The 26,206-nt window shown below is 45.2% G+C and overlaps 1 protein-coding gene across 1 annotated transcript in view; it reads right to left on the bottom strand.

The window, feature by feature from the left end:
* Positions 1-26,206, bottom strand: part of ATP10A (ATPase phospholipid transporting 10A (putative)) — a 139,497-nt gene that overhangs the window by 4,991 nt on the left and 108,300 nt on the right. Inside the window, 8 exon segments of the mRNA XM_063089995.1 lie at positions 499-624; positions 4,869-4,945; positions 7,392-7,719; positions 15,364-15,548; positions 20,888-21,014; positions 21,110-21,213; positions 23,798-24,365; positions 25,468-25,662. Coding sequence (XP_062946065.1) covers positions 499-624; positions 4,869-4,945; positions 7,392-7,719; positions 15,364-15,548; positions 20,888-21,014; positions 21,110-21,213; positions 23,798-24,365; positions 25,468-25,662 — 1,710 coding nt within the window.

Genomic DNA, 26,206 nt, shown 5'->3' with positions numbered 1-26,206 from the left:
CAAGATTACACAGCAAACAAGTGACAGGAAGGAAGCCGGGATTCCACATTGCCCAGCCCCACTCCCCGTCCACTTGCCAGGAGCTGGGAACCTCTAAGTTGGCAACGTGCACCTGAGGCCTCACTGCATGCGGGATTCAATGAGGGGTCAGGAGAAGGAGTGAGCTCGTGAGCACAGGGCGGCAGGTCGTAGCCTTCCTTGGATGTGGTCCCTGGCAGAACCTAATCTGAATTAATTTCCAGGACCAAACCTATCAAATTAGACATGTCTGATTGGTCCTGAGCATCTGTATTCATTTACTAGAAGAAGTTTGGAAAAATGGATGAGACTGAGGGGGGTGAAGATGGGAAAAGACAGGCAGGTGTGAACCTCCAGAGCAAACAGGAGCCCCAGTAAGGGCAGGCCATGGCATTTTAGAGTCACCACTGGGATGTTTACATGGAATTGGAGTTTCAGGCCTCTCAACGCAAAAGCTCTAAGTCCCAGTGTCATACCTACCGTGTTCTTGTAGAAGAAGTACAGCACCATGTTGGCCAGTCGGGAATAGCACCAATGTCCCTGGACAAGCAGGAGTCGCTCCAGGTATCGGAACCTTGGCACGGCAAAGTCACTGGCCATCACTGCCTTGGGAGGGAGGGACTCCTGTTACTGGAGGAGCCTCACTCAGCCCCCCAGGCAAGGCACAGCACTGTTCCCCACCTACCACCATCTCCTGCAATTAAGGAAGGTTTACCTCCACAAACACTCTAGTACACGGATATCACATTACAGGATTCATTTAAGGCTTCAAATGTATATAAATTGATGGGGTTTTTTGTTTGTTTTAAACAAGCCAAAAGACACAGATGGGTGAAGTTTCTCTGCCTTCGTCCACCCCCGGATGTTGTATTTCTCTAAAAGACACCAGGGTCTCAGCCCAAAGGTGAGCCAAGGCTGCCCGCTTCACATGCATCAGAGAGATATTGGGCCCTCCTGGGAGGTGCGTTTTGGGTGGTTCTCCGCAGGAGCTGGCAAGGCCAGGCCCACAATCCCTCTGCCTGCCACGTAGCCCAGTCCCAGGATGCTGGCTACGGGCAACGGACAGCAAGCAGGAGGGAGTGAAAACACATTTCCTCTGTGGATGGGAAAGACACCTAGGGTGAAAGCTTCCCTCCACTTCCCTGAGCGTCGTGCTTCACACGATTCAGCTGACCGGCCACACAAATGCCATCAGATGACCCCTTTTATCTCCAGAATAATTTGAAACCCTCCATGTAACAAATTTCTTTATTTGGAAAAAAAATCAAACAAAATGGCAGAAAACAATTTCTAGTTATCTTCAGAGGGTTGTTCTACACAAAAATGTCAATCTGCCTTTAAAATTTAACTGATTTCCCTATATTCAAATAACACCTAGGAAAGAGTGAATTATGCTTATGAGGCATGCTTGAAATGGAATAGCATCACTATACATGACTGAAAAGTCTGAAACTTTATAAAACATCATTTTTATGAACCAAAAGTTAAAGATTTCAAGGTAAATGTCTCTATGTCTCTTTCTGCCAACACAAGGGTTTAAAAGGGTGTGTTCTTTAACTCTTCATCCATTTCTCCCATCATTCATTCTCTCTAAAACCATATATTAAGACCCCTCTATTGCCAGGCACAGACTTGGAGACACAGAGGCCATCACACATGGTCCCTGTCCTCAATGGAGTCAGTCTAAAACTCAGTCTGTGGAGGGTACTAACATTAATAAGCACATGTATTTCACAGGGCCTTAACCTTCAGCTTAGTAGGGCCACAGCCCTTAGATTAGAAGGACCAAAGTCCTTAGATCAGGCTGTAACTTAGTAGGAACTTTATCTTAGTAGGACCACAGTCCTTAGCTGTTGGAAGGGCCAAAGCCCTTTAGTTTAGGCTGTAGCATAGTAGGGCGACAGCCCTGTAGTTTTAGCAAGGCCAAAGCCTTGTAGCTTAGGAATAGCCTAACCTTTTAGTATTGCACATAGAAATGCTGAGCTTGGGAAAAAACAGATAGCTTTCACAGGACTAAAATGTCTCTGGTGTGGATATGAAAATTGTAACACAGCAAAAGTGCTTGCTCTAAGGGCAGATGCCCTTGGTGCAGCTAAACCTAATTATGCAAATGTATGTGAGTTAAAAACTTCAGGGCTACTCTGCCAATTAGTGGTTAGTTCCACATTTCACTTCAACTGCTTCTCTAAATTTCCTAGGGAACTAAGTGTCACCATAACGATTATCTCATTGGTTCTTTTGTATGTCACACAGCTTAGTTTTATGACTCCTTTGATGGTAAATTGCTTAAACTATTTTTAAGTTGCACCTGCTTTAATGAAAATGGGTATGTAGCCAGTTTGTTTATGTTTTCACTGACTGATTAACCACCTGTGTTCTTTTCTGTAACTTTCTTGGCTGGACAATAAAAAGAGAGAAAACCTCCTTCGGGGTTATTTCCGAGGAATGCTTCTCTCTTGAAGAAGTCATCTCCTGCAATTAATCCCTTCTGGGTCTCTCACTGCTGTGGAAAAATGGGCTTTGAGTAATCCTGTGTGTCTCCATCTCTGTCACCCTGGGGGACAGGTGACATCGGTCAAAAGGGGCCTACAAGGGAGACCTCTGGACTGTCTTTGAGGAAGACACCCCCAACCCCCGAGAACTATAGATGACACCCCTCCTGAGGAAGCCCACCTGGCTCTCCAGCCTTCTGCTGCCCCTTCCCACCCCCAAACACAATGCTTGTCCTTCTGCCAAAGCAGTCTTTCCAGAAGTTCCAGCTTCCTTGGAAAGTCCATGAGGGCCAGGATCATACATGTTGGGATCACTCTGAAACCCTGGTTTCCACTCAGTGCTTGGCTCCAGGGGCTGCGCAGCCAACATGCCAGACCAGATGACACTGTGAAGATCGGGCTTCTGGGGAGATGCAGACTCTCCTCTGCCCCTCCAGCTCTCTGCCTGGGACAGCCTCCCCACCCTGGCTGAGCGGGGGAGCTCCTGCTCATCCTTGCTCATCCTCAGTGGCTCAGCTCCAATGCTTGATATCCCTGCTGCTACAGCATCCTACAGTCCATCTCACAAAGGGCTGGGCACAGTGTCCCTTTGCTTGTTGGACTGACTGAAATGCAAGCCACAAGATCATGTTCACCTGCAGAACCTGACAGAACAGTAAGAAGATGTATCAGGCCTCACACCACCTTATGCAATACATCCCCAATGAAGATGTGCAGCTTTAAGGAAATACAGAAGCTGTGCCCAGGCAAGGCTGCATCTCAGGGCATGCACCCTATGTCTTGGTGGTTTCCATTGCCTCCTGCAGGGATCGAATCACAGATGCCCAAGGCTCCTAGGGGCAACTCGGCCCCTCTCTGGCTATGTGCTCAACAGAAGAGTCTGATACAAAAGGTATTTCTATGTGTGGAGTTTCTCTGTATATTAGGTGGACAGGCACTACCCTAGCCAGCTTCTCACTGTAGGAAATAGTGAAAACAGAGTTGGTGCAGAAGAAGTCATAATGAATGGACTAGTTCATTTATTCACTCAACAAGTGTTTCTTGAGCTGCTTCCATGTGCTGAGCTCTGTGGGGAGGAAGAGGTGAGCCACACGTGGACTCCGTTTTCAATTCCATGGAGGAAGAGAAAACATACAAGCAACAACACAGAGCCTTGTCAGATGAAGGCAGAAGGAGAGGAAAGGACATGCTGAGGATGGGCCAAGATGTGACCAGAGTGCTTCCAGCTTGGGACCCCCCTCGACTTCTGTCTTAACGTTAGGTAAGAAAACCAAGGAGCTCTGCACAGGCCTGGCACAGGTGAGTGCTCCATAGATCATTACTGATGGAATGAATGAATCAGCTGATGGATAAATGGCAGTCCACATCCTGATTTTTAGAGGAAGATCATTAGATAAATTGTTCCTAAAGTCTCCACCAAGTTCAAAAATGTTGTGATTCAAACTTAACCACATGGTGGAAATTACTGTAATACTACATCCAAATGAAGCATGTTTTTAATGGACTCTGTACAATGTCCAGCTCTTATGACGAGAACTGACTCAGTGACAGGTGAGCGATGTGGAGCTGCATTTTCTGTGAGTCAAGCTAGCTGCATTCCATCCTCATAGCAATACCAGGTTTCACCAGTCTTGTGGCCAAGTCAGCTTTTCAAATGGTATCACTGACAGTGTTCAGGAACAGTAAAGTGTGCCTTCAGGGATGAGACTTCAGGAGGCGGAGAAGGTGATGATTCACCTTGGCTTTCTCTGAACCACAAATTTCACAAAAATATACTTGTAGACATAGGCAGACATGTGGATTGCACATTTGCTGTTCATTGAATGTCTCCCCAAAATTCACTGAAGCCTAATCCCCACTGTAATAGTGTTACAAGGGCAAGAAATCCAATTATGGTATTTGAGAGGTGGGGTCTTTGACAGATAACTGGATTGTTAGGACTATGTCCTTGTGAATGGCTTGATACATTCATGGAGTAATGGGCACGGTTCTGATGGCTTTATAAGGAGAGCAAGTGAGAAGGTTAGCTCTCTCATTCTCAGCCCATTCTCACCATGTGACACCCTGGTTGCCATGGGACCCCCTAAAGAGCTCCCACCCAGAAGAAGGCCCTTACCAGATGCACCCCCTGGACTGTTGATTTCCCAGCTTCCAAAACTGTAAGAAATAAACTTCATTTCTTTATAAATTACCCAGTTTCAGGTATTCTGCCATGAGGAACACTGTATGTTATAAAACAGCATTGCTTCATAAATGTGCGGAGCGACATGCCCCTTATCTTCTACTATTGGCTTGGCAGGTGTATAGAAGGCAGACCCTCCAGCTTCATCAGAGGAAGCTACGGCAGTTGATCTTTACCTGCATGCCCTCCTGGCCCGAGATTCCCACACCCACGTCTGCCACTTGGATCATGCTGACGTCATTGGCTCCATCACCTAGAAACAGCACAGGCAGGAAGAATCGACTGAGTTGAGTTGCACAGAATCAAATCAGCTTGAAGGGTCTTCTTGGGGTCCCCACCAGACTGGGTGCTATGGAAGGTCTGGGAGAAGGCCGTGCAGCATCTGCCCTGGGGGAACTGAGTTCAGCAGTCAGAATAAACCATGGCATGGAGCTTGGAACTAGTGGCCATACCAGCAGAAGTTTCAGAAAGCAGGCAAGCACTGAGTCACCTGGTTCCCTCGAGCCTGCTCTATGTGGTTGGCTCATCCACTGACAAGAGCCCTTAATGTGGTCTGACACCATGCAAGATGCTGTCTTCATCCTCACCATTATTAGTCACCGAACTGCTCCCATCAAGTAGCCAATGCTACTCCAATTCATTCTCACCTGAGCGGTTTTCTAAGCTGAAAGAAGGGGGTTAAATTCTGCCTAGCAAACTGTAGAGCTCTTTCTGCACGTTGATCCCCAGCCAGCGTATTTGCCAGTGTGCTCACCTTTGGGCCCTCTGGGGGTGTAATAGAGGAGAATTTGTATTTATTCTGTCAAGCTGTTTATGGAAAATGTTTGGGAACACAGGGTATAGGTCAGAGCTCTCAACGCCTTTGGGAAAGGCAGAGACATAAAGTCTTTATCACTGACAGTGACCATTCTTGGATCCCAGCACACATCCCAGGCTACACACATTAAGACTGGCAGTGTGGCTATAGCATGCTTTCCTGTGACTTTTCTGTTCTTTATTAGCTTGGGCCCAACATGGGTGATTAGTCAATATCTATCAAATTGAAATTCTGTGAAGCAATAAAAATCTGCACAGCTTTTCCCAGAATGTCCCATTAAAAATGAGATATGGTACGCAACAGTGCTCTCTATATCATAAACTGCTGGACACCTTGGAGGAGGTCACATTGATGCTTTAACTCATGGTTAAAGAAATGAGCTAAAGTTCCTATGGACCATTACTTTTCCTTTCCCTATTGAGATTCTACTTTTTCCTTTTCTTTTTAATTAGCCAAGACTTTCCTTCCATTTCTTAAATAAATACCAGATGCCAATGACTCAGTGGCTGAGCCAGGCCCTGACCAGGCCATTAAAACATCTTACTCCAGCCTTTTGAAGCGTATCTTATCTTTGTGTTCCCAGAGAGTACCCTGCGCTTGGGGGTGGGGGGGGGGGCGGGGAGTGGTGCAGACGCAACCTGCAGAATCTCAGCTCCTGCCTCCAACTCATGCTCAGGGAAATTGAAGGCCATTCCAGGTACATGAAGGCAAAGATGTCCCTAGGCAAAGATGACCCTCCTGGGAGGGCCCAACCTGGAGGAGCCCCTGTCTTCTCAGCCTGGGCCATGGGCCATGGCTGATTGCTTCCCTCTGCCTCTTGGCATGGGCCCCACACCTGTCTCTGCACTCTCCTTAGTGGAGAGCACAGCCCTCAGGATGTGCCAGGGCCATGTCTCCATGTCGACCACACCCAACCTCTCCCCTAATGACTTAGTCTCAACACTGGCCTCCTCTGGCCAGGCAAGGTGCCCACCATGATAGGGTGGCAATGCCCATGTTGGCAAGGGGTGGCTGTCACAGACCTTTTGCAGAAAATAGTACAATTATGATGGGTTGATTGACTGATTGGTGATGATACTTTATTTCAGCTCCAACTCTCACCTACATGTGGATTCTATTTACAGAAAGACCAAATTGTTTAGTGTCTGGGGATCATGGCCAGCCCTCACCAGAAGATGGCACTGGTGAGTCCCCGAACCTCTGCTGGAGACTCCACCTGCCCAGAAGTGGGTGCAGAAGACACCTTGGCAGGAGGTGAGTGGGCACCTACAAGGTTCTCCAGGCATCTGCAAAGGGAAACCCTCACAGGATACACAGCCCTTACATAAATAATGTAAAACTGGGCAGCCACTCATATTTTAGGAAGGACTTACCTAATTAGACCATCAAAGCGCAGCTAACAAAGGGCAATGGGAATTCTGGTTACCACTGTCTCTGGGGTCCCTCCAGCTTGGATGCTGGGAGGCCCATGGCAACCAGAAGCGCCTGCAAAGGGCTTTCTTCTTAAGCTGGGCTGGGCTAATGCTGGGTCCTCTGCAGTGGCCGCAAATGCTGGGATGGGCAGGTCTCTAGTGTCCTATCTTCCGAAAAACAGTACAAGCTCCGCCTTGTCTCCCTAAACTGCTGTTGTGTTACTGAACTCGGAATATGTGCCTGTATCTGTTGCTGCTATACCTTGCAGCTTTCTAATGTAAGTTTTACATTTGGGACATGCTGCCTGCTTTATTACATTGGGTGTGATTTTATAAATAGGAAAGAAGCTGTTTCCCATTTTATTGTGTTGAATGAAAGGGTACCAGAGAATCAGGTTGTATAGGGGGGCAAAGCAGCTCACTGAGACAGCTGCAGGGGATGGGGCCCTACCTGCCGCTAGGGTACTTGCCTATGGCCAGGGTCATGGCCCTAAGCTTGCTTCTGACGAGCTTCACCACCATGCTCTTCTGCAGAGGGGTTGACCGGCAGCAGAGGACCGAGCGGCACTGCTTGGCAAGGAAGAGAAATTTGTCCTCCAGGCTTTTCTCGAGGGCGTGGGCCAGACTTCTTCCATCAATCACAAGGCTCAGGCTGGGGCCGGAGGCAGTGGACATGGGGGTTGGACAGAAAGGGGAGGACCCCATGTTCACATTGTCTTCAGTATTTGCAGGGGTGCCGGGGGAGCCCCTGGACTGCACGTAGTGTAAGCACTGGTCCAGCAGGGCTGCACACGCTTCCTGAAACGGACACAAGAGCACCATGCGGTTCACTCAGGGTCACGCTGTAGATCCCAGTCACCCTCCTCAACTCTGGGCCTGATGTCCTTCCAGGGCACCAGGCTGCGGTATCTGGCTGCCTGGGAGACTGTTGCCCCAGAAACTGCCATTCAGTTAAGAGGATGACTTTCCATATAGAAGAAAATAAACTGGTCTGGGTTTCCATAAGATTCCACTTCCCATGATACAGTGCAGAGGCTGGAATGGAATGTCTCCACGTGGGAGGCCTGGCTGCATTATTGCTGAGTTGCCAGCTAGCTGGGCTGAAGGAGACCTTCACACACTCCTCTATAGTCCTCTGGGACCTTTACCTAACCCTTCTTGTTTCCTACCGAGGTACTGACAACCAACAGTAGGGCACAAAGCCCTTTAAAAGCTTTTACTGATCAGCCCCTAAAGAAATGTAATGATCAGTGTCCTTCCTAAGCTCTACAGTTCCACCAGGGAAAGTGAAAAAAAAAAATCATAGTTGCTGAAGTTTTTAATTGGAAATGGCCTTCCAAAACTGGACCTGAATTCCAGAGAAAGGAGGAAAACCTATGGGGAAGCAGCACTAGGAATCAGTGACAGTCACTCCTGGAAGCAAGCAAACTCCAGGGAACTTGGGTGGCTTCTGGTCCTCTGCAGACTGTAAGCCCATCAGGTTAGCAATCCATTCCCTGCAATACACCACGGAAATCTAGCTATGTCCAGCAAATGGTTATTGAGGACCATTTGTATTCAGAAAACTAAGGGAGACTAGAGAAAAGAAGACTGAAAAGGCAGTTACTTCCCTTGGGGTGAGAGGCAGGCAGCTGGACACATATGTGTTCATGACCACAGCAAGCATAGATCAGGACACACAAAAGTGTTACTGGAGATGGAGAGGGAGAAATTTGTTTCCTGGTGGTAACTGGGGATGGCCTTGCAGAGAATGTAGGATGTCACTGTAGGAACATTAAGAGTTCTCTGGTCCTAGCACAATGCACAAGGCTAGTTCTGGGTAAGATGCAGCAAACAGACTCCATCTGTCTTTCCACTGAATGCATTTATACACCTGGGCAGATGCACAGAGCAACTATTTGAGAACTTTGAAAGTAAACAGTAGCTGTCAGACTGGGGAAGACCAGCATGCTAAGAACACCAAATGGGTGGTAAGTTTTTCATTTTTCTGTTGGTAGCCCCTGGCTTGACCCAAAGAATCAGGGAACCTGAAAGTGGGTGTCAGGGCAGGGACATCAAGAGCTCCAGGACAAGCTCTCTGGTTCTGGCTCGAGGAGTGAAGAAGGGAACTCCCAATGCTCAGAGTAGATGGAGGAAGTCCCCACTTCCCTCATTTTTGCCCTCTACTCTCCTGAACCCAGTCCCAGGCAGTCTTGCTAGAGTGGCAGTGGCAAGAGCAGTGTCTGCTGCCAAAGACTTGGAGGGATGGATCTTCCTTTCTAGCAGCGGAGCTGTGCTGCCATGGGGACAAGATAACCATTGCCCTGTTTCTCTCTGTGTTACTATCATTTGGGCCAGGATGCAGGTGTAGGTGCAAGAAATACAAAGAGAACAGGGTAACTCAAACTGCAGCTTTTTTGCCAGAGGACTAGAAGGAGGAAGAGCTTGGCCACCTCACCCATAAGGCTGTCTATGAGTTTCTGGGCTCAACCATAAGCTGTGTGGATGTGGACATAATCCTGAACAGTATAACAAAGCCTTTGAGAACTGCATAGGTAAGATTGTCACCAAAGTTCCAAACTGACCTCTGGAGAGCAAAAATGTGAGATAGGTTCTGATAGCATAACAAAAGCCACACAAATCTGCCATGGAAACCAACACCCCAGTGGCTGTTCAGAGCATGCAGCCCAAACCCAGCAGGGTTGATTACCTGCTCAAAAAACCCACATTCTCTACAGAAATTTAAAATGACCAGAGTCTCATAACCTAATATTCAAAATGTCCATGATACAATCCCAAACTTCTCAGCACACAATGAACCAGCAAAATCTCAACTTGTATGGAAACAGACAACCAACAGAAGCCAATGTCAAGATGACACAGATACCGGAATCATCTGACAAAGACTTTAAAAAAGCCATTATAAAAATGTTCCAAGAAAAAAGGTTGAACATCTGGAAATGAATAGAAAGACAGACAGTCTCAGCAAGAAAAAAAAAAAAAGTAGATAGAACCAAACAAATTTTAGAACCAAAAAATACACTAACCAAAGTTAAATGCTCACAGAATTCCAAACCATTTATGTGAATACTCTGCCTTCAGAGACGTGGATGGTAACTCCACTTTCCTTTGCATAGTGACTCCCCTCCAAAGAGTTCAGTATGGAAAGGGGCAAAAGAGTAAGTCTGCAGTGGAGAAACCTGACAAATGCAAGGCCAGCATCACTAGCATTGTCCTGTTGACAGTGTGCACCTCCATACGTGATAAAAATGGCACTTTATGTATATGGTCTTCCTCCCCCAAATCCGTAACCACATTCTAGTCATAAGAAAAACATCAGACAAATTCCAATATAGAAACATTCTACAAAGTACCTGACCAGTACTCTTCACAACTGTTAACATTATCAAAAACAAAGTTTGAGAAGCTGTCACAACCAAGAAGAGCCTAGGGAGACATAACAACTAAAGGTGGGTGGTTTCCTGGATGGGAACCTGGAACGGAAAATGGGCATTTGGTAAAAAGGAAGGCAATCTGAATACAGTATGGACTTTACTAAGAAATAATATACTAATATTGGTACATTAACATAAAAAATGTGCTGTACTGATGTAAGATGTTAATAATGGGAGAAATTGTGTGTGGAGTATATGGGAACTCTTTGTACTATCTTCACAACTTTTCTATAGATATAAAACCATGCTATATATGAAGTTTATTTTTAAAAACTCACGGAATGGGCTCAGTAGCAAAATGGACTAACAGAGAAAAGAGTTAATGAACTTAAAGATGGATCAATAGAAATGATCTAACCTGAATAACAGAGAAAAAAATTGAAAATAAAACTAAGGAAAGACTCGTGGATCTCTGAAGCAATACCAAAAAAGACCTAATATTCATGTCATCAGTCTATCTGAAGATGAGGAGAAATCACAGTGCAGAAAAAGTATTTAAAGAAATAATAGCAGGAAATTTCCTGAATTTGGTGAAAGACATAACACACAGATTCGAAAAGCTTAGCAAATCCCAGAGTGTAAGCCTAAAAAAATTTATGCCTGAGCACATCATAATCAAACTGCTTAAAATTAAAGAGAAAGAAAAAAGCCCCAGAAATAACCAGACACACAAAATTCATTAATTATAGGGTAACAATGATTCAAATGACTGAGTGCTTCTCATTAGAAACCATGGAGTCCATAAGAAAGTGGAACAACCTTTTTCAAGAGTTGAAAGAATAGAACTGTGATTTCAATATATATTCTATATCCAGGGAACATATCCCTAAGGAATGAAGGGGAAATAAAGACATTCTCTAATGAAGGAAAGTAACAGAATTTGCTGTCAGCAGACCTGCTCTAAAGGAACTGCTGAACAAGTTCTTCAGACAAAAAGGAAACTATGCCACAAGGAAACTTGGAACATCTTATGTTTGCTGACCCTGATATACAAAAATTGAGCCATACCATTTGCCACCTGGATGTAACTGACATTTGTAAAACACACAGCCAGCAACAGCATAATATACCCTTTCTCTAGGTGCACATGAACATTCACCAAAAGAGGCCATACCTTGGGGTCATTGGAAAACAAACAAACAAACTTTAACAAATTTAAAAGAAGCAAAATACTAAAGAACATGTTCTCTGACCATAGTGGAATTAAACTAGAAATCAATAACAGAACAACAGGAAAGCCAACAGGAAGACAACAGGAAAACCTCCAAACACTTGGAAATAAAACACTTCTAAATAATTCATAGGTCAAACAAGAAGTCTTAAAAAAGAAATTAGACAACTATCTTCAACTGGACATAGATGAAAATACAATACTTCAAAACTGTGAGATGCAATTAAACAGTGCTTAGAGGAAAATTTATAACATGTATTATTTATATTAGAAAAGGAGAATGGTCCCAAATTAGTAACCTAAGATTCCATTTTTGAGAAACTAGAGGAGGAAAATAAAACCAAAATAAGCATTAAAAAAGGAGTAAATAACAAAGATAAGAGCATATATCAATAAAATTGAAAATATAAAAATAATAGAGAAAAAAATCAATAAAACCTTGTTCTTTGAAAAAGTCAATACTATTGTAAACTGTTATCAAAAGTGACGAAAAGAAAAAACACAAATTACCAATATTAGAAATAAAAGAAGCGGTATTCTACAGATCCCACAGGCATTAAAAGACAGTAAAGAAAATTTTATAAACAACTCTACATAAGTCTAAAGCTTAAATTAAATAGACCAATTTCTCAAAAACCACAAACTACCAAAGCTCATCCACAGTGAAACAGATAACTTGAATTGTACTTCCATACTAAGAAAACATTAAATTCATAGTTAAAAAATCTTCTGAAAAAGAACTCTCCAGGCCCAAATGGTTTCATTGTCCAATTCCACCAAGCATTTAAAGAAGAAATAATACCAGAGAATCTTCCAGAAAATAGAAGAGGATGGAATACTTCCTAACTCATTTTATCAAGGCCAACATTATCTTGAAACTAAATTTGATTTTGCAGGTACACAAAACTTCTAACCAGTAATCCTCACAAATATAGACAAACAAGTTTATCCTAAGAATACAAGGCTGGTTCATTACTTGGAAAATAAATGTAATCTATTTGTTAGTAGTCTAAAGAATAAAAATCACATGAAGAACCATTTGACAAAATTCAACATCTATTCATAATAAAAACTCTTAAATAAGGAACGTCCTCAACCTGATAAAGAGCATCTACAAAACACATGTGGCTAATATTATACTTAATGGTAACATACATGTTTTCTCCCTAACATAAGAAACAAAGCAACAATGCCCACTTTCACCAGTCCTATTCAGCCTCATACTGGAAGTTGTAGCCAATGCCATAAGGAAAGAAAAAAGAAACAAACAGTGTATACAGATTGGAAAGCAAGAAGGAAAACTCTCTTCATTAGCAGATGACATGATTGTCTTATAGAAAATCTCAAGGGCTATAAAATAAATTCCTAGAACTAATAAGCAATTTCATTAGATTACAAGATATAAAATTAACATATAAAATCAATTATATATATTATATTTCCATACACTATGGACAACTGGAAAATAAAATTTAGAAAATACCACTTACAATAAAAGGATATTTCAAAAAACTTATAAAAAAATGGAATTAAAAAATAATATAAATCCTTCCATGAACTTTTTGAAGACTCTCTGTACCTCCCCCCAAAAGATATATTTGGGTATATATTTAATAAAACATGTATATGATTTCTATGCCAAAAACTATAAAATGCTGATGAAAGAAAGACCTAAAAAAAATTGAGACACATACCATGTTCACAGACTGAAAGATGAACATAATAAAAATATCTATTCTCCCCAAATTTATCTATAAATTTAACATAATTCAAATCAAAATTCCAGCAGGAATTTTTCTAGAGAAAAATTAATTTAAAACTCATTTATAAAGACAAACAAATAGACTAGCCAAAACAATTTTGAATAAGAAACATGAAGTTGGAGAAACCACACTATCAATTTTAAGACTTATAAAAAGCTACATTAATGAAACTCCTAAAATCAATCAATACAACATAGTATTGGTGAAGGGAAAGATGCATAGATCAATGGAACAGAATAGGAAGTCTAGAAATAAACCCACACAAATATATCCAATTGATTTTTGACAAGGTTTTAAAGACAGTTCAATAGAAAAGAGATACTTTCTACAAATGGTGCTGGATTAACTGCAGAGCTGCAAACAGAAAATGAAGTTTGACCTAAACCTCATATCTTATATAATATTTTAGACAAAATGAATTGTGTCTAAAGATAAGATGTTAAACTATAAAACTTTTAGAGGGAAACATCTTCATGGTTACGCACATCTTTGACATGACCCCTAAAACATGATCCATAAAAGAAAAAAAGGATAAATCAAAATTCATCCAGATTAAAAGCATTTGTTTTGTGAAAGACACTATGAAGAGAACAAAAAGATAAAATTGAGACAAAATATTTGCAAATCACATATATGACAGAGGACTTATATATAAGGATACTTCAAAAAGTTCCTGGAAAGATTCACATTATCTTTCAATTCTATTTTCCGTGAATTTTTGAAGTACCTTCTTACAGAATATATAAAGAACTCTCAAAATCAAACATTAATAAACAAACAGCTCAATTTAAAAAGTGTAAAAACACTTGAATAGACGATTCACCATAGAGGATAAATGGTGAATAAGCACATGAAAAGATGTTTGACTTCATCAGCCACCAGTGAAATGCAGATTAAAACCAAAAGAGATACCACTGTACACCATTAGAATGTCTGGCAAAAGAAACACTGACAGTACCACGTGCTGACAAGGATACCAAGGAGTCTCAGAGGTCTCCAGAGCACCCTGGAAGCTGAGCATAGCCTTATACACACTCACTGCAAGACCCAGCGACCTCAGTCTTAGGCATTTGCCCTACAGAAATGGAAACTGATGTCCACACAAAAACCTGCCCGCTAATGTTTATAATAGCTCTATTCATAATGGTCAAAACCCAGAAACAACTGAAATAATCCATACAGTGGAGAATTACTTAGCATTACGGAGGAATAGACTACTGACACACGCAATGACTCAGATGAAATTCAAAGGCATTAGGCTGAGTGAAAGAAGCCAGGCTCTGAAGGTTACACAGGCTGTTATTCTGCTCATTTGACATTCTGGAAAAGACAAAACTATAGTTAGGGAGAACAGATCAGTGGCTTCCAGAAGTTAGGAAAGGAGGGAAGTTACGACTACAAAAGGGAGCCCGAGGGTGTTTCTGGGGGTCTTGGAACTCTCCAGCATCTTGGCTACCGTGGTGGTTACATGAATCTATGCACGTGTTTAAATCACATCGCTGTGTAACAAAAAAGACAATTTTAGTGTATGCTAATTTAAAAAATACAAATAAAAACAAGGACCAGGTCAGGTGGTCAACCCTTAAGTATGAAATCTCCAAACTTTTTTGAGGCTGTCACTTAAACAAGAAACCCTGGGCAAAGTACAGATGTGAGTAATTGGCTGGAGATGGAGCGAAGGTGTCTGTGTGTGCTGCAGCCAAGAGGGCTTTAGAAAGCAGCTTATGCCACATTTAAAGATGGATGCCCAACAGTGGGAGGCCTTGGAGGCCAGGAGGTGGGTCATGGATTGCTGCAATAACTCAAAGAAAAAGCAGGTTGAACTTTGCATTAATAATACCCAGAGTGCATTCCTTTGAGACTAAGAAATTCCAGCAAATTCCACATATTTCAAGGCAATGACAAGCACGTCCTAAGCCCCAGAAACACAAATACGTGCAAACACAGATGCAGAGGGAAAACATCCTTCTCACAGCAGCTGCCAGCAAAGGAAGAGCCTGGGGTCCTGCCGTAGGGCTCAGTTCGGATGTGACGCCACCCCAGGAAAAGCAGAGCCTCCCCAAAATCCACATGCCTGGGACTCGGCATTCAGCGTGATGACTTCCTCGTTGTGGTCCAGCAGTTTGCAGGCATACGCAATGTTAATGGCTGTTTCTTGTTTGTCACCAGTGAGAACCCAAATCTGCAGGCCTGCCTGACGCAATTTAGAAATGGTTTCGGGGACTCCGTCCTGCAGGCGGTCTTCAATCCCAGTGGCACCTGGTTAAACGTACAACAGTGTGAGTGAGCCCCGTCCTCCTGATGGGATACAAATGTCACACACCAAATACCCCCCAAAACGGGCGCTGGCACAGCCCCTATAGACTGGGACCTGCTCAGGGCTCAGCTGCGAGGTGCCTGCCACTTGGTGGCAGGAAGTCCCTTGTGGAAGCAGGCTCTGATGACTCACCATCAGGACAGTGTTGGACACTTGGTAGCTCTTTTGATGTGACCCAGTTGAGACTGTGCAGGAATAACTGTGAGTCACTACTGAATGTAATTATGTGTACTTAACAACAAAGCACCTTGAATTCTTTCTAACACGTAGCTAACTTGTAACTTTACAGATATCTTGAAAACAAAGCCCAAGGGAAGGTGGTGGTAACGACCATATTTTGAGGGAGAAAAAAAGTCTTGAAAACTGCTCTTCTGCTATGGTTTGAATGTCCCCCCTAAAATTCATGTTGAAATTTAATTGCCAATGTAAAAAGCGATATTGGGAGGTAGGGCCTTTAAGAGGTAATTAGGTCATGAGGGTCTGCCCTCATGAACGGATTACTGTCCTTGTCACAGGAGTGGGATCGTTATTGTCGGACTAAACTCCTGATAAAAGGATGACATTCAGCTCCCATGGTTTGACATGGCAAGAAGACCCTCACCAGATGCAGACCCTTCACCTTGGACTCCCAACCTTCAGAACCACGAGCCAAATAAACTGTTGTTTACAAAGTACCGAGTCACTGGTATTCTGTTATAGCAGCAGAAGAAAGACCAAGATACCATCCCACATAAAGCTTCTAGTGAATGAAATTCAAAATGTTTACTCTCAACAATGCTTACCATTTAGTATAGAAACGGACTACATGGATATACCTGTTATTTCTTAAAAGCAGCATTATCCTGAATATGCCTTTTCTACAAACATAAAGAATTCAAGAGGCTTCTGCCCTCCCTGCTCTAGAAGTGAGCGGTGGCCCTCGGTCCCCTGAGCTTGAGCCTGACTACTCCTTTATGCCATGCTGTTCCCTGTTCTGGGACAGTGCTATGGACTGAATGTTTGAGTCCCCCATATACCCCAGATTCATCGGTTGAATCCCTAACCCCCAATGTGACAGTACAGTCATGTGTTGCTGAATGACGGGGATACATTCTGAGAAATGCAGCATTAGGCGACTTTGTAGTTCTCGGAACATCATGGAGTGTACTTACACAAACCTAGATGGTACAGCCTGTACACACAAAGGCTGCACAGTACAGCCTATTACTCCTACCTGAGTAATGTGTCATGCTACAGTTATGATGTCACTAAGCAATAGGAATTTTTCAGCTCTATTATGATCTTATGAGACCACCACTGTACATGTTGTCTGTTGTTGACTGAAACATTATCATGCAGTGCGTGACTGCGTTAGGATGTGCAGCCTTTGGGAGGTGATTAGGTTCAGATGAGGTCATGAGGGTGGGGCCTCCATGATGGAATTAGTGTCCTTACAAAAAGATGATCTCTGTCTCTCCACCACATGAGGACACAGCTGTCTGCAAACCAGGAGGGGAGCCCTCACCAGGCATCGGATCTGCCAGTGCCTTGATCTTGGACTTCCAGCCTCCAGAACTGTGAGAAGTACATGTCTGTTGTTTAAGGTTCCCAGCCTATGGCATTTTGTTATAGCAGCCTGAACGGACTAAGACCCCCTTGCCCTTCCTCCTTCTAGGACAGATCAGATGACAGTCACGGGGAAGGGAGACAAGATCAAGGCATAACAGACATGAAAGTGCACCTCTCTTAAACACACCTGGGGTGCACTTTCACAAATCACATGCCAGTGTAACCAGCTCTGAGCTCAGGAAGCAGAACAGCAGCAACCCCCCAGACGCCCTGTCAGGGACAAGCGGCTGGTCTTCTCTGTTCCAGTGAGTTAGACCTGGGCCTAACTCCCACTTGGGGAATGTACTGGAAGGCTAAGTGGGAACTTGGAAGGGTCCAGAAAGGAGGAGGGGATGTTTTGCCTGAGCTGTACTCTGCTCTGAACCTTAAGACTGCAGAGTGCTCACGGGAAGGAGACCAGGCAGGCTGTGGGCTGAAGACCTGCTCAGGAACGAGGCCACGTTGTGCTCCATGCTCCCTGTGTGCACACCCCTGACCCTCCAGGCGCCAGGAGGGCATATGGTCTTGATGCCCCACCCCCGCCCCGCCCAGCACCCTGGCTTGGCTCTGGCAGGGGGAGAGAGTGAGTACGGCCTGGGTCTCTGGCCCATCCAAAGTGTCACTTCTGCTATGACACATTCCTTGACATCTGGGAAGGAGGGAGAGATGATCTCCTCTGCCTCCATGTGCTCTCAATAGCTTGGTCATACTTAATGACAATAATAATGATTGTAGAATAATCACAGTAATAGTTAACCTTGATGGGTAATCTTCCACTGCAGTGCTTGGCATATAACTCAAGAGCAGCCTGCCCTGCACTAGATGGTGGCTTCCTGCAGAAAGGGCCTGTGTTTCCCACCTTTCTATCCCAACCGCTCAGCCAGGGTCCCTCAGTAAAACGTCTACCAGGAAAGAAAGCAGGGAAGGCCTCGCAGGCAAGCTCCAGTCTGGAGGGAGTCTGCCCCTTTTCAGAAAAATCCTAACACCTTGAAAATATGGCTAATTTAGTTCAGAGCAAATTGGACAAAGTACCCGGCCCCCCACTGGGTCATTCCACTGACCCTCACCTGTGTGATGCGTGGGTCTGAATCAAGCACAGAATAGTACTGAGTTTAGAAACAGGGCTATGGAAAGAAAGTACACCTGCCTCAGCACGAAATATGGCTGTGGAAAAGGAGTAAATTCAAGGTAGCAGCCCTTTTAGATGTTCTGAATCATAGTGTCCTTCTTCAGCTTTCCAAGGTAGCTTGTCTGTAATATGATTTAAGTGGCTTTGAGCAAATGCCACCTTGTTTATGACCTGACCCTTGGGAGGACCTGTCATTACAGAATACCATAACATAGCAGCTGGTAGAGTTCAGAGCCAAGCTGGTGCCATGGTACATCGCTGTGCTTGGCATCAGGCAGCTTTTAATGGGAGGGGAAAGGATTTCACCAACTGAGGAGTTTCACGTAGCCTTTAGAGAAACTAACAAGGACTCTGGGGAAAGTGAGCAGAATGTTGTCCTTAGCCAGAACGTTATGGAAAAGAAAATTTCAAGGACACAGTGTGATGATGCTTTCTGCTGAGGTACTATGTGTGGCTCTCTGATGCTATCTGATATAAGCACCTAAGTGAAAAGATTTAGAAAGCAGTATTTAGCTTGGGAATATTAAAAATATAAATGGCTTACTTCACTTTTCTAAAAAACGAAGCTAAGGAGTTGAAACACAGTGCCCCAAATTCCCTGCCCATGATCACGCTGTGGTGAACATGGATGTGGGCAGCTCTTACCTTCCCTAGCTCAGCACCAGCATGTGGAACACACATGTACCAGGTGGTAGGAGACGGTAAGTGGCTAACAACTGGCTGATTGCCTGCATTTGCCCATTTCTGTGGTGTAAATACTTCCACCTTGGCTGATTTCAATGTACCAACATAGCATCAAAAGACTATGAGAAATTCCTGAAAATTTATGCAAAATAGCAAAAGGCTATTGCAAGATTCTTGAAAATTTATTAACAGGCTCTGGGCAGTGGGCATGAGCAGGCTGCAGTATACAGCTGGCGTCCACTGTGGGCGATCCCATGGCTCCTAGCCTGGAGGAAGGCAGTCGGCCTCATGAGGATGGTGGAACGTGGCTGAATCAGAATTCTGCAAAACTTGATAGCCAGGACACTGACCTGACCCCAACAGAAAAAACTGGAATGCGGATAAGTATAAGACCCTTTTTTAGATGTTTACACAGTTGCCCAAGTAAAAATGACAGAATCTAAGTGAGGAAGAAATTCCTGTGAAAAAGACCTAGAAGGTGAGTTGATCTCAGGTTCGGTACGAGCCTAGGGTGTACCAGGGCTGTTAAAAACACAGCATGCAAGCCAAGGGAGGTGACCGATACCTGACCACCAGAGTCTCTAGAGAAGCGGCCAGCCAGGCTGTGACAGGTGGGGAAGCTGCAGCATGGGATGCATCACCGTGCCAGCTATGGTGCGCCGGACCCCACAGCCATACCATGATCAGCACACTCAGCCTACATGCCAGAGAGTCTGGGGAGGTGTGTCTAGGAGAACAGCAGAATACCGCCTGTCCCATAGCACTGCCTTTCAGAGAAGCTCAATCTGGATGAGAACGGTCCTAGTCCAGTAAATCAAATCCTAGTAGTCTAAAACAGGCACGGCTGCTTTTGAGCTGTTCCATTTAATCCACACCTAGGGATACTGCTCACTGCTCACCCGGGGCTCCTGTAAAATACCGCAGGCAAAACAGAATATTATATGAAGTGTGGGCGGGTATATGATCTATCTGGTGTATATTATGCTATGAAATATTGATTAACTGCATGAGGGTTCTTCAAAAAGCTTATGGAAAGATTCATACTATCTTTTTAATTTCATTTTTCCATGAACCTTTGAAGTACACTCATATATTATATATGTATGTATGAGTATAGATATGTAGACATCCTAATTCTTCTGCCCAGGCCATGAGGCCAAGTGAATGTCAGCCTTTCTTTGTGAAGAAGAATTTCCTGCGGCTCTGTGCAGGAGGCGTACGATCTGCCCCACAGCACCCCCCAAACCAGCTCCTTGTGAGGGCACATGGAGCACGTACCAGACTCAGCTGATCTAATCAACACTTTAACAAGCATGAAATTAATTAAGTACGTAAATAATGATATTAAGATAAGTATTAAAGTAATAAATACCTTAATATTATTACTAATACTGATTAGTATTTATTAAATACTAATATGAACACGGCAAGAAATATGGGCATGTTTTAGTAAAAACAAGCCCCGTTTCTCTTCCTCCACATTGAATCTGTGAAACATTTATAACATGCAAAATGCAGCAGTTTCTGGGGCCCAACAGTTTCTCCTTGTTACCCAGGGAGAGAAAATCCTTTCAATGACAATTGTTGGAAGGCTTGCCCTTATCTGTACTTCTGGTGGAAAAGCAGGGTTGAAGAAAGGCAAGTTGCTGGAGTCTCAGGGTGTCTGTTGGGGCCGCACAAGGCCCCTCAGAGATGGGCCACGGGAAGAAAGTTCAATCAAGGGCCAAATGGCCTGGGGGCTGCATTCACTCAAGCAGGTGGTTCCTTAACCAAGCCCAGGTGTGCAGAGCAGCCACTGACTAGAGCCACGTCACCTCCCCTCCGCACATCTCTGCAAACTCGACACTGCTCCATGCCACAGGCAGCTCCAAGCATAGTTACCCAAAAGATGCAGATTCGTCTCCAGGCGAACAGCAGACTGGAAGAGGAGCTCCTCGCGGTTGTCCAGGGATGACTCTGCTTCTAAGTGGTTTTGCAACCAGTGGGCATACTCCTCCTTGCTCAGAACCTGTGTGGACACACCATTGAGTGCTGCGCCTGGCGCCACACACAGTTCAGGTGGCCGCCAGCATGTGCGCCCTCGTGGGGGCAGCACCCACTCACCCTCTTGGCGATGCACAAGGTGCGGAGCCCTTCCACTGCGTACAGATGGAGATAATGCTGAGTTCTGCTTCGGATCTTTTCTTGGTGCCTTCCTCTGGTGTCATCTAGGTCAGAGTACAAGAGGAAACATGGATGAGTAAGAACCACAGTGCCCCATGGAACACCACTCCCAGATATGCCTCATGTCTATTTTGTCACTTGCAAAGAGTGCACGTTTTCTCATGAAATTCAAAGTAAAAATTATCTGTCATTTTAAAAAAGAACCTCATCAAAATGAGTATTTTTGGCTGTTTCTAAATATCCTTTGTTGAAATGAGAAACTCGTAACAACAAAACCTCATCAAAACTGACCTGGCTTGCTTTTGTCCAGCCTGTTAAATGGAGGTGCATGTCCTTCCCATTTATGAAAAATCATACTTAATAGAAAGTGCAGTTTCTATCCCCAGAACATCTCTCACCAGTAGTGTTGTCAGATAAAATAAAAGATGCCAAAATATTGCACAGGACATATTTTACTAAAAAAAGTGTTGTTCATCTGAAATTCAAATTTAACTGGCTAATCTATATGCAGACAGTCCCTGACTTATGATGGTTCAACTTGGAATTTTTTGACTTTATGATGATGCTAAAGTGATATACATTCAGTAGAAACTGTACTTTGGGTACTATATAACCATCCTGTTTTTCACTTTCAGTACAGCATTCAATAAACTACATGAGAAAGCCAACCCTTCACTATCAAACAGGCTTCATGTTAGATGATTTTGCCCAAATGCAGGCTGATGAAGGTGTGCTGAGCATGTTTAAAGCGGCCTGGCTAAGCCAGGATGTTTGGTAGGTTAGGTGTGCTAAATGCATTTTTCTCTCACAGTATTTTCAGCTTATGAGGGGTGTATTGGGACATAACCCCATCGTTAAGTTGAGGAGCATCTGTATTTTGTTTGCTAAATCCGGCCACCCTACTGACCGTCTGTGAGGCCCCTGGCCTGGGAAAGGCCTGTCTACCGTTCCACAACCACCCCTGACAAACCGGATCTGGCAAGAAACACTCTTCTATTTCCTACACTGTGTATTCTCCATGCGGGTCACAGAACCTTCAAGGCAGTGGCAAGTGGCTCTTGGGGGCTGGTAAATTGTACTCTTTTAGGTCAAAAGCACACACACACAGAGTACACAAACATACCCAGCATATCTGTGGTATTAAAACATCATGGTGGACAAGCAGGGAAAAAATGTCTGAAAAGGCTCCTTAAGGGGCAATAATGAATACAAAGAAGAGTACCCCTAGACCGGTACTTTGCTTTAGGTATTTAAATTTCCTGAAAAGACAATGCTCAAAATTTTGACTATCATTTCTCCTGGTATTGTGATAACACTCTTGGAAGCTGTGGATAACCTTTTCCCAGATCCTGATTGTTCTTTGAGCCAAAGACATGCCTATGTCAGGGGCTTTGAAATGAAAATAATGATAATAAAGCACTAGGGTGGTCCCGGGGATGGGAGCACTGAATGGGGCGCTGGGCAGAAACAGCAGCTGTGCGGGGGTCTGATGCTGAGGTTGCCACATCCCTCCAAACACAGCTTACTGTGCCGACAGAGGCAGGCCAGTCACGCCGGGATGCACACAGGTCCTGGAGACAGAGACCACCTGGCCCTGACGGGCAGAAGCAGCTGCCTGTGGTGTGCCCTCCTCCAGACAGACACACTCTGCCCCTCTTCGGGCGAGACCCTGCTCCTCATTCTTGAGGCTTCTCCCTTACAGATCCCTGCTGCACCGAGGGCTGGACAGTCACTGGGAAAAGCCAATGCCAGGGTTTGTAGGACTGGGGTTTGTGAATGCTGGAACCAGCCCACATTCTGATGGAGGGGGCAGAAAGGTGGAAAGACTCCAGCTCTGCATACACTGTGGTGCCCAGAGTCCTGTCCTGGGGCACGAAGGTTACAGCGAGGACCCGTGGAAGGTAAGGTATCCCCCAGCTCCATCCTAGAACTCCAGAAGGGCTTATCCAGCACAGAGCATTTCACAGCAGGTGGGCCCCAGAGCTGCTTCCAGGATGTGGCAAATGGGAGGGCTGTGGGGTCTGCAGCGTAGTCCTGGGTTGGCCCCCGCCAGCTGCGGTAGGACCCCCACCTCAGTCCATTGAGTACTGAGGGAGGGGAGCTGGGTTTGCTGTACCAGGGGGACCTGGCCCTTACCCTCCCCAGTCCTCCATACCAGTGGTCTTCAATCTTCTTTTTCAACCCCAAAGTTACACGGAAATCTACTACATGAAAGAGACCAACCTGGAGCTGCTTGGCCCCAAGTCAGAACAGAGGGCAGTGGGCAAGAGGCCAGCAGCCCCTATGGTGGCCTGACGCAGCTCCACAAAGCAGCCAAAAATTATGGCCTGGACTTGGCAGTTGCCCCAGGTCCACAGGGCAGGAAGGAACCTTCCAGAACTTCTAGTCTAAATGTTCTCAACATTCCTTGATCAGTTTAAAAACTTGGCGCTCCCCAAGTAATCTTCAACCCCATTGTTCTTGGGGGGGCAGGGCACTGCCCAGGTGTGGAAGCCCCCCGAGGGCATTTCTAGTCCAAATGCTTCCAACAAGGACATAGTGACCCAGGGAAACCATATAATTCTCTGATGGGCACCACTTTAGAAAGAGGACCAGAGAGAGTCACTTTGCCCACGGGGAGGGAGCTACCTGAGGAGCAGGGCAGCAGGAGGTCCATGACCACCGAGTCGGCGCCCTTGGTGTAGACGTTGATCTCGTCAGTGAGCGGGTGCCGGATCACCACTGACATCCTCTTGCGGATGGAGTCAAAGCCCAGTGTGTGCAGGAGCTCGAAGGTGAGTCTGCCTAGGTGGGGCAGCTCCACTGACACCTGGTCATGCTGCCTGTCCACGAGCGTGCAGTTATATGCCCTGGCTGCGTACACCAGCGCCGCCTCGTCGGGGCTCTCAGCCTCGTACCACAGCACCCGCTCTGGCTCCTGCTCATGGGCACGTTCCGGGGCCCAGCCATCCGCCTGGCTGCTGTGGCCATTGCTGGTGATGGCAGGGGATGGCTGGCTGAGCCTCTCCTCTGGCCTGAGAATCATGCTGTCGCTGGACAAGCTGGACAGGAGGCTGGGCCCTGATTTGTGGTTGGACTTGCTGGTGGCCAGGCTCCCGATGCTGCTGCAGCCTGAGGTCAGGCGGCTGGGCGTGAACCTCCGGAGGAAGTCCTCTATCGTCTTCACGGGGGACTTCGGCTCAGACCTCACCCTCACCTGCATGGGAAGCAGCCAGAAGAAAGGTAAGAGAACCCCTGTGTCCCCTGAGGCCCACTCCCCCGACTTCCACGGACACTCCCACGGACACTCCCACGGTGGGCCACGACCTCCTCAGCGGGGTCCAGGGTACAGGTCTCCCATTTCCCAGAACCTGGGCATGCAGTAAAAACTGCAACCAGAGACAGTATTTCTTCCTTGAGACCATCCTTTGGTCTCTTCCATTTCACTTAAACAAAGGTTATGCAATATTCTTTTGGGATGTGATCACCAAGGCCACACTGATTCATGCAGTGGACAGTGGAATGAATCTTTCTAAGCAAATTAGATACGTAGACAAATTCAGAATCCAAATCATTAAAAATCAATTTAACAATCACAGTAAGAAACAAAACAGAACCAACTTGGGGATTGCTGTTTTCGCCGCCCTAAGCAACCTCCAGTTGATTCTCGGTTACATCTCCTTGAAAGACAATGTTAAGTGCCTTTGTTAACATCAGATACATCTGTTGTGCCAAACTGGACTCAGCCCTTTCCATAAATCCTCCCCCTTATCCCACATCCCACATAAGGCACCTTAGGCACAGGGAGGGGAATGACTTGTCTGGAGCCACACAGGCAGTGAAGTCAGGATTCGAGTTCAAGCATCTTGTTCCAGAGTCTGGCCCCAGCCCATCTTGTCCTCTGGTGTCAATCTGGACCCTGAGGCTCTGGGTGGGTTGTCCTGGGCAGCCTCCCTTCTGCCCCCACCCAAGGCCTGGCAGCAAAGGAACCACTGAGGTGGGCGGCGACTCCCTGAGCTCACCTGTCCACCTGAGCCCAGCCCCACTGGCAGCTCTGTGCCCTTCCTTCTCCAGGATCAGAGGATGTCTCCAAGGATCTGTCCCCTCCCACTTGGCCCCAATCCTGGCATGTGCCCCCTGCAGCCTGTGGTTTTTCCCCCGCATAAAGCACCCTACTGCATCCCCCTGAAAACCGAGAGGTGCTGCTGAGCAGCTGCATGCAGGAAAAGGAAGCAAGCTCGCCTCAGGAAGACTGACAACGGGGGGCCTTGGAGTAGGTCGAGGGCGTCGTGGGCTCTCGGGGACACTGCAGAACTTGCCTTTTGCCGTGGCTGATCTGGGGACGTGACCACTACTGTGTTGCAGATGGTGAGTGCAATGAAGAAATCAAAGATGTCAGCCAGCTCTGGCGAGAGGTGGGCCAGCGGGTACTGCTGGTGCCTCGCTGTGGCCAGGCACCTGTCACACTCGCTCATCTTCTCAAACAGCTTTGGGTCGGGCGTAATGTCTTTCTCCTGGGAAGGAAACAGGTGAACGGTTGGTCTGAGCCAAGCATCTTCGTGCTCAGCACCAAGTATTCAAATCGCCTTGATCTTATCATACATAAGCTGTAAGCAGAACTTCGTCTCACATACACACATATGCCACTTTGTAACTGTAAGTTATCTATAATTTTAGTTGTATACAAATACATTTTACATATGGGAGGAAATGTATACACTAATATATTACATATAATAAAACATACATGTCTTATAAAATATCAAAGAATATATTGTAAAATAACATGTGTTACTCTAGAAAAATTCAACAAATCTGTATCAAACCTCCCCATAACATATCTACTTTTTTAAAATACATGTTTCTGCATTTCCATCCTGTCTTTTTTCTCTACATTTACGTTTTACACAATCAAAGATATTTTACACACAAACTGGCATTTTCCATTTTCCCTGAACTATCATATTGTCTGAACTTTTCCAGGCCTTTAAGAATTATTTGAAAACATATTTCTTAACTTCAAAATGGACATACGTAATTTATTTGGCCACACCTTTA

This window comes from Cynocephalus volans, chromosome 3 (genome assembly GCF_027409185.1).
Source record: "Cynocephalus volans isolate mCynVol1 chromosome 3, mCynVol1.pri, whole genome shotgun sequence".
Classification (NCBI taxonomy): domain Eukaryota; kingdom Metazoa; phylum Chordata; class Mammalia; order Dermoptera; family Cynocephalidae; genus Cynocephalus; species Cynocephalus volans.
The sequence above is the reverse complement of the archived record's forward strand: the minus strand, read 5'-3'. Positions and strand labels throughout refer to the sequence as shown.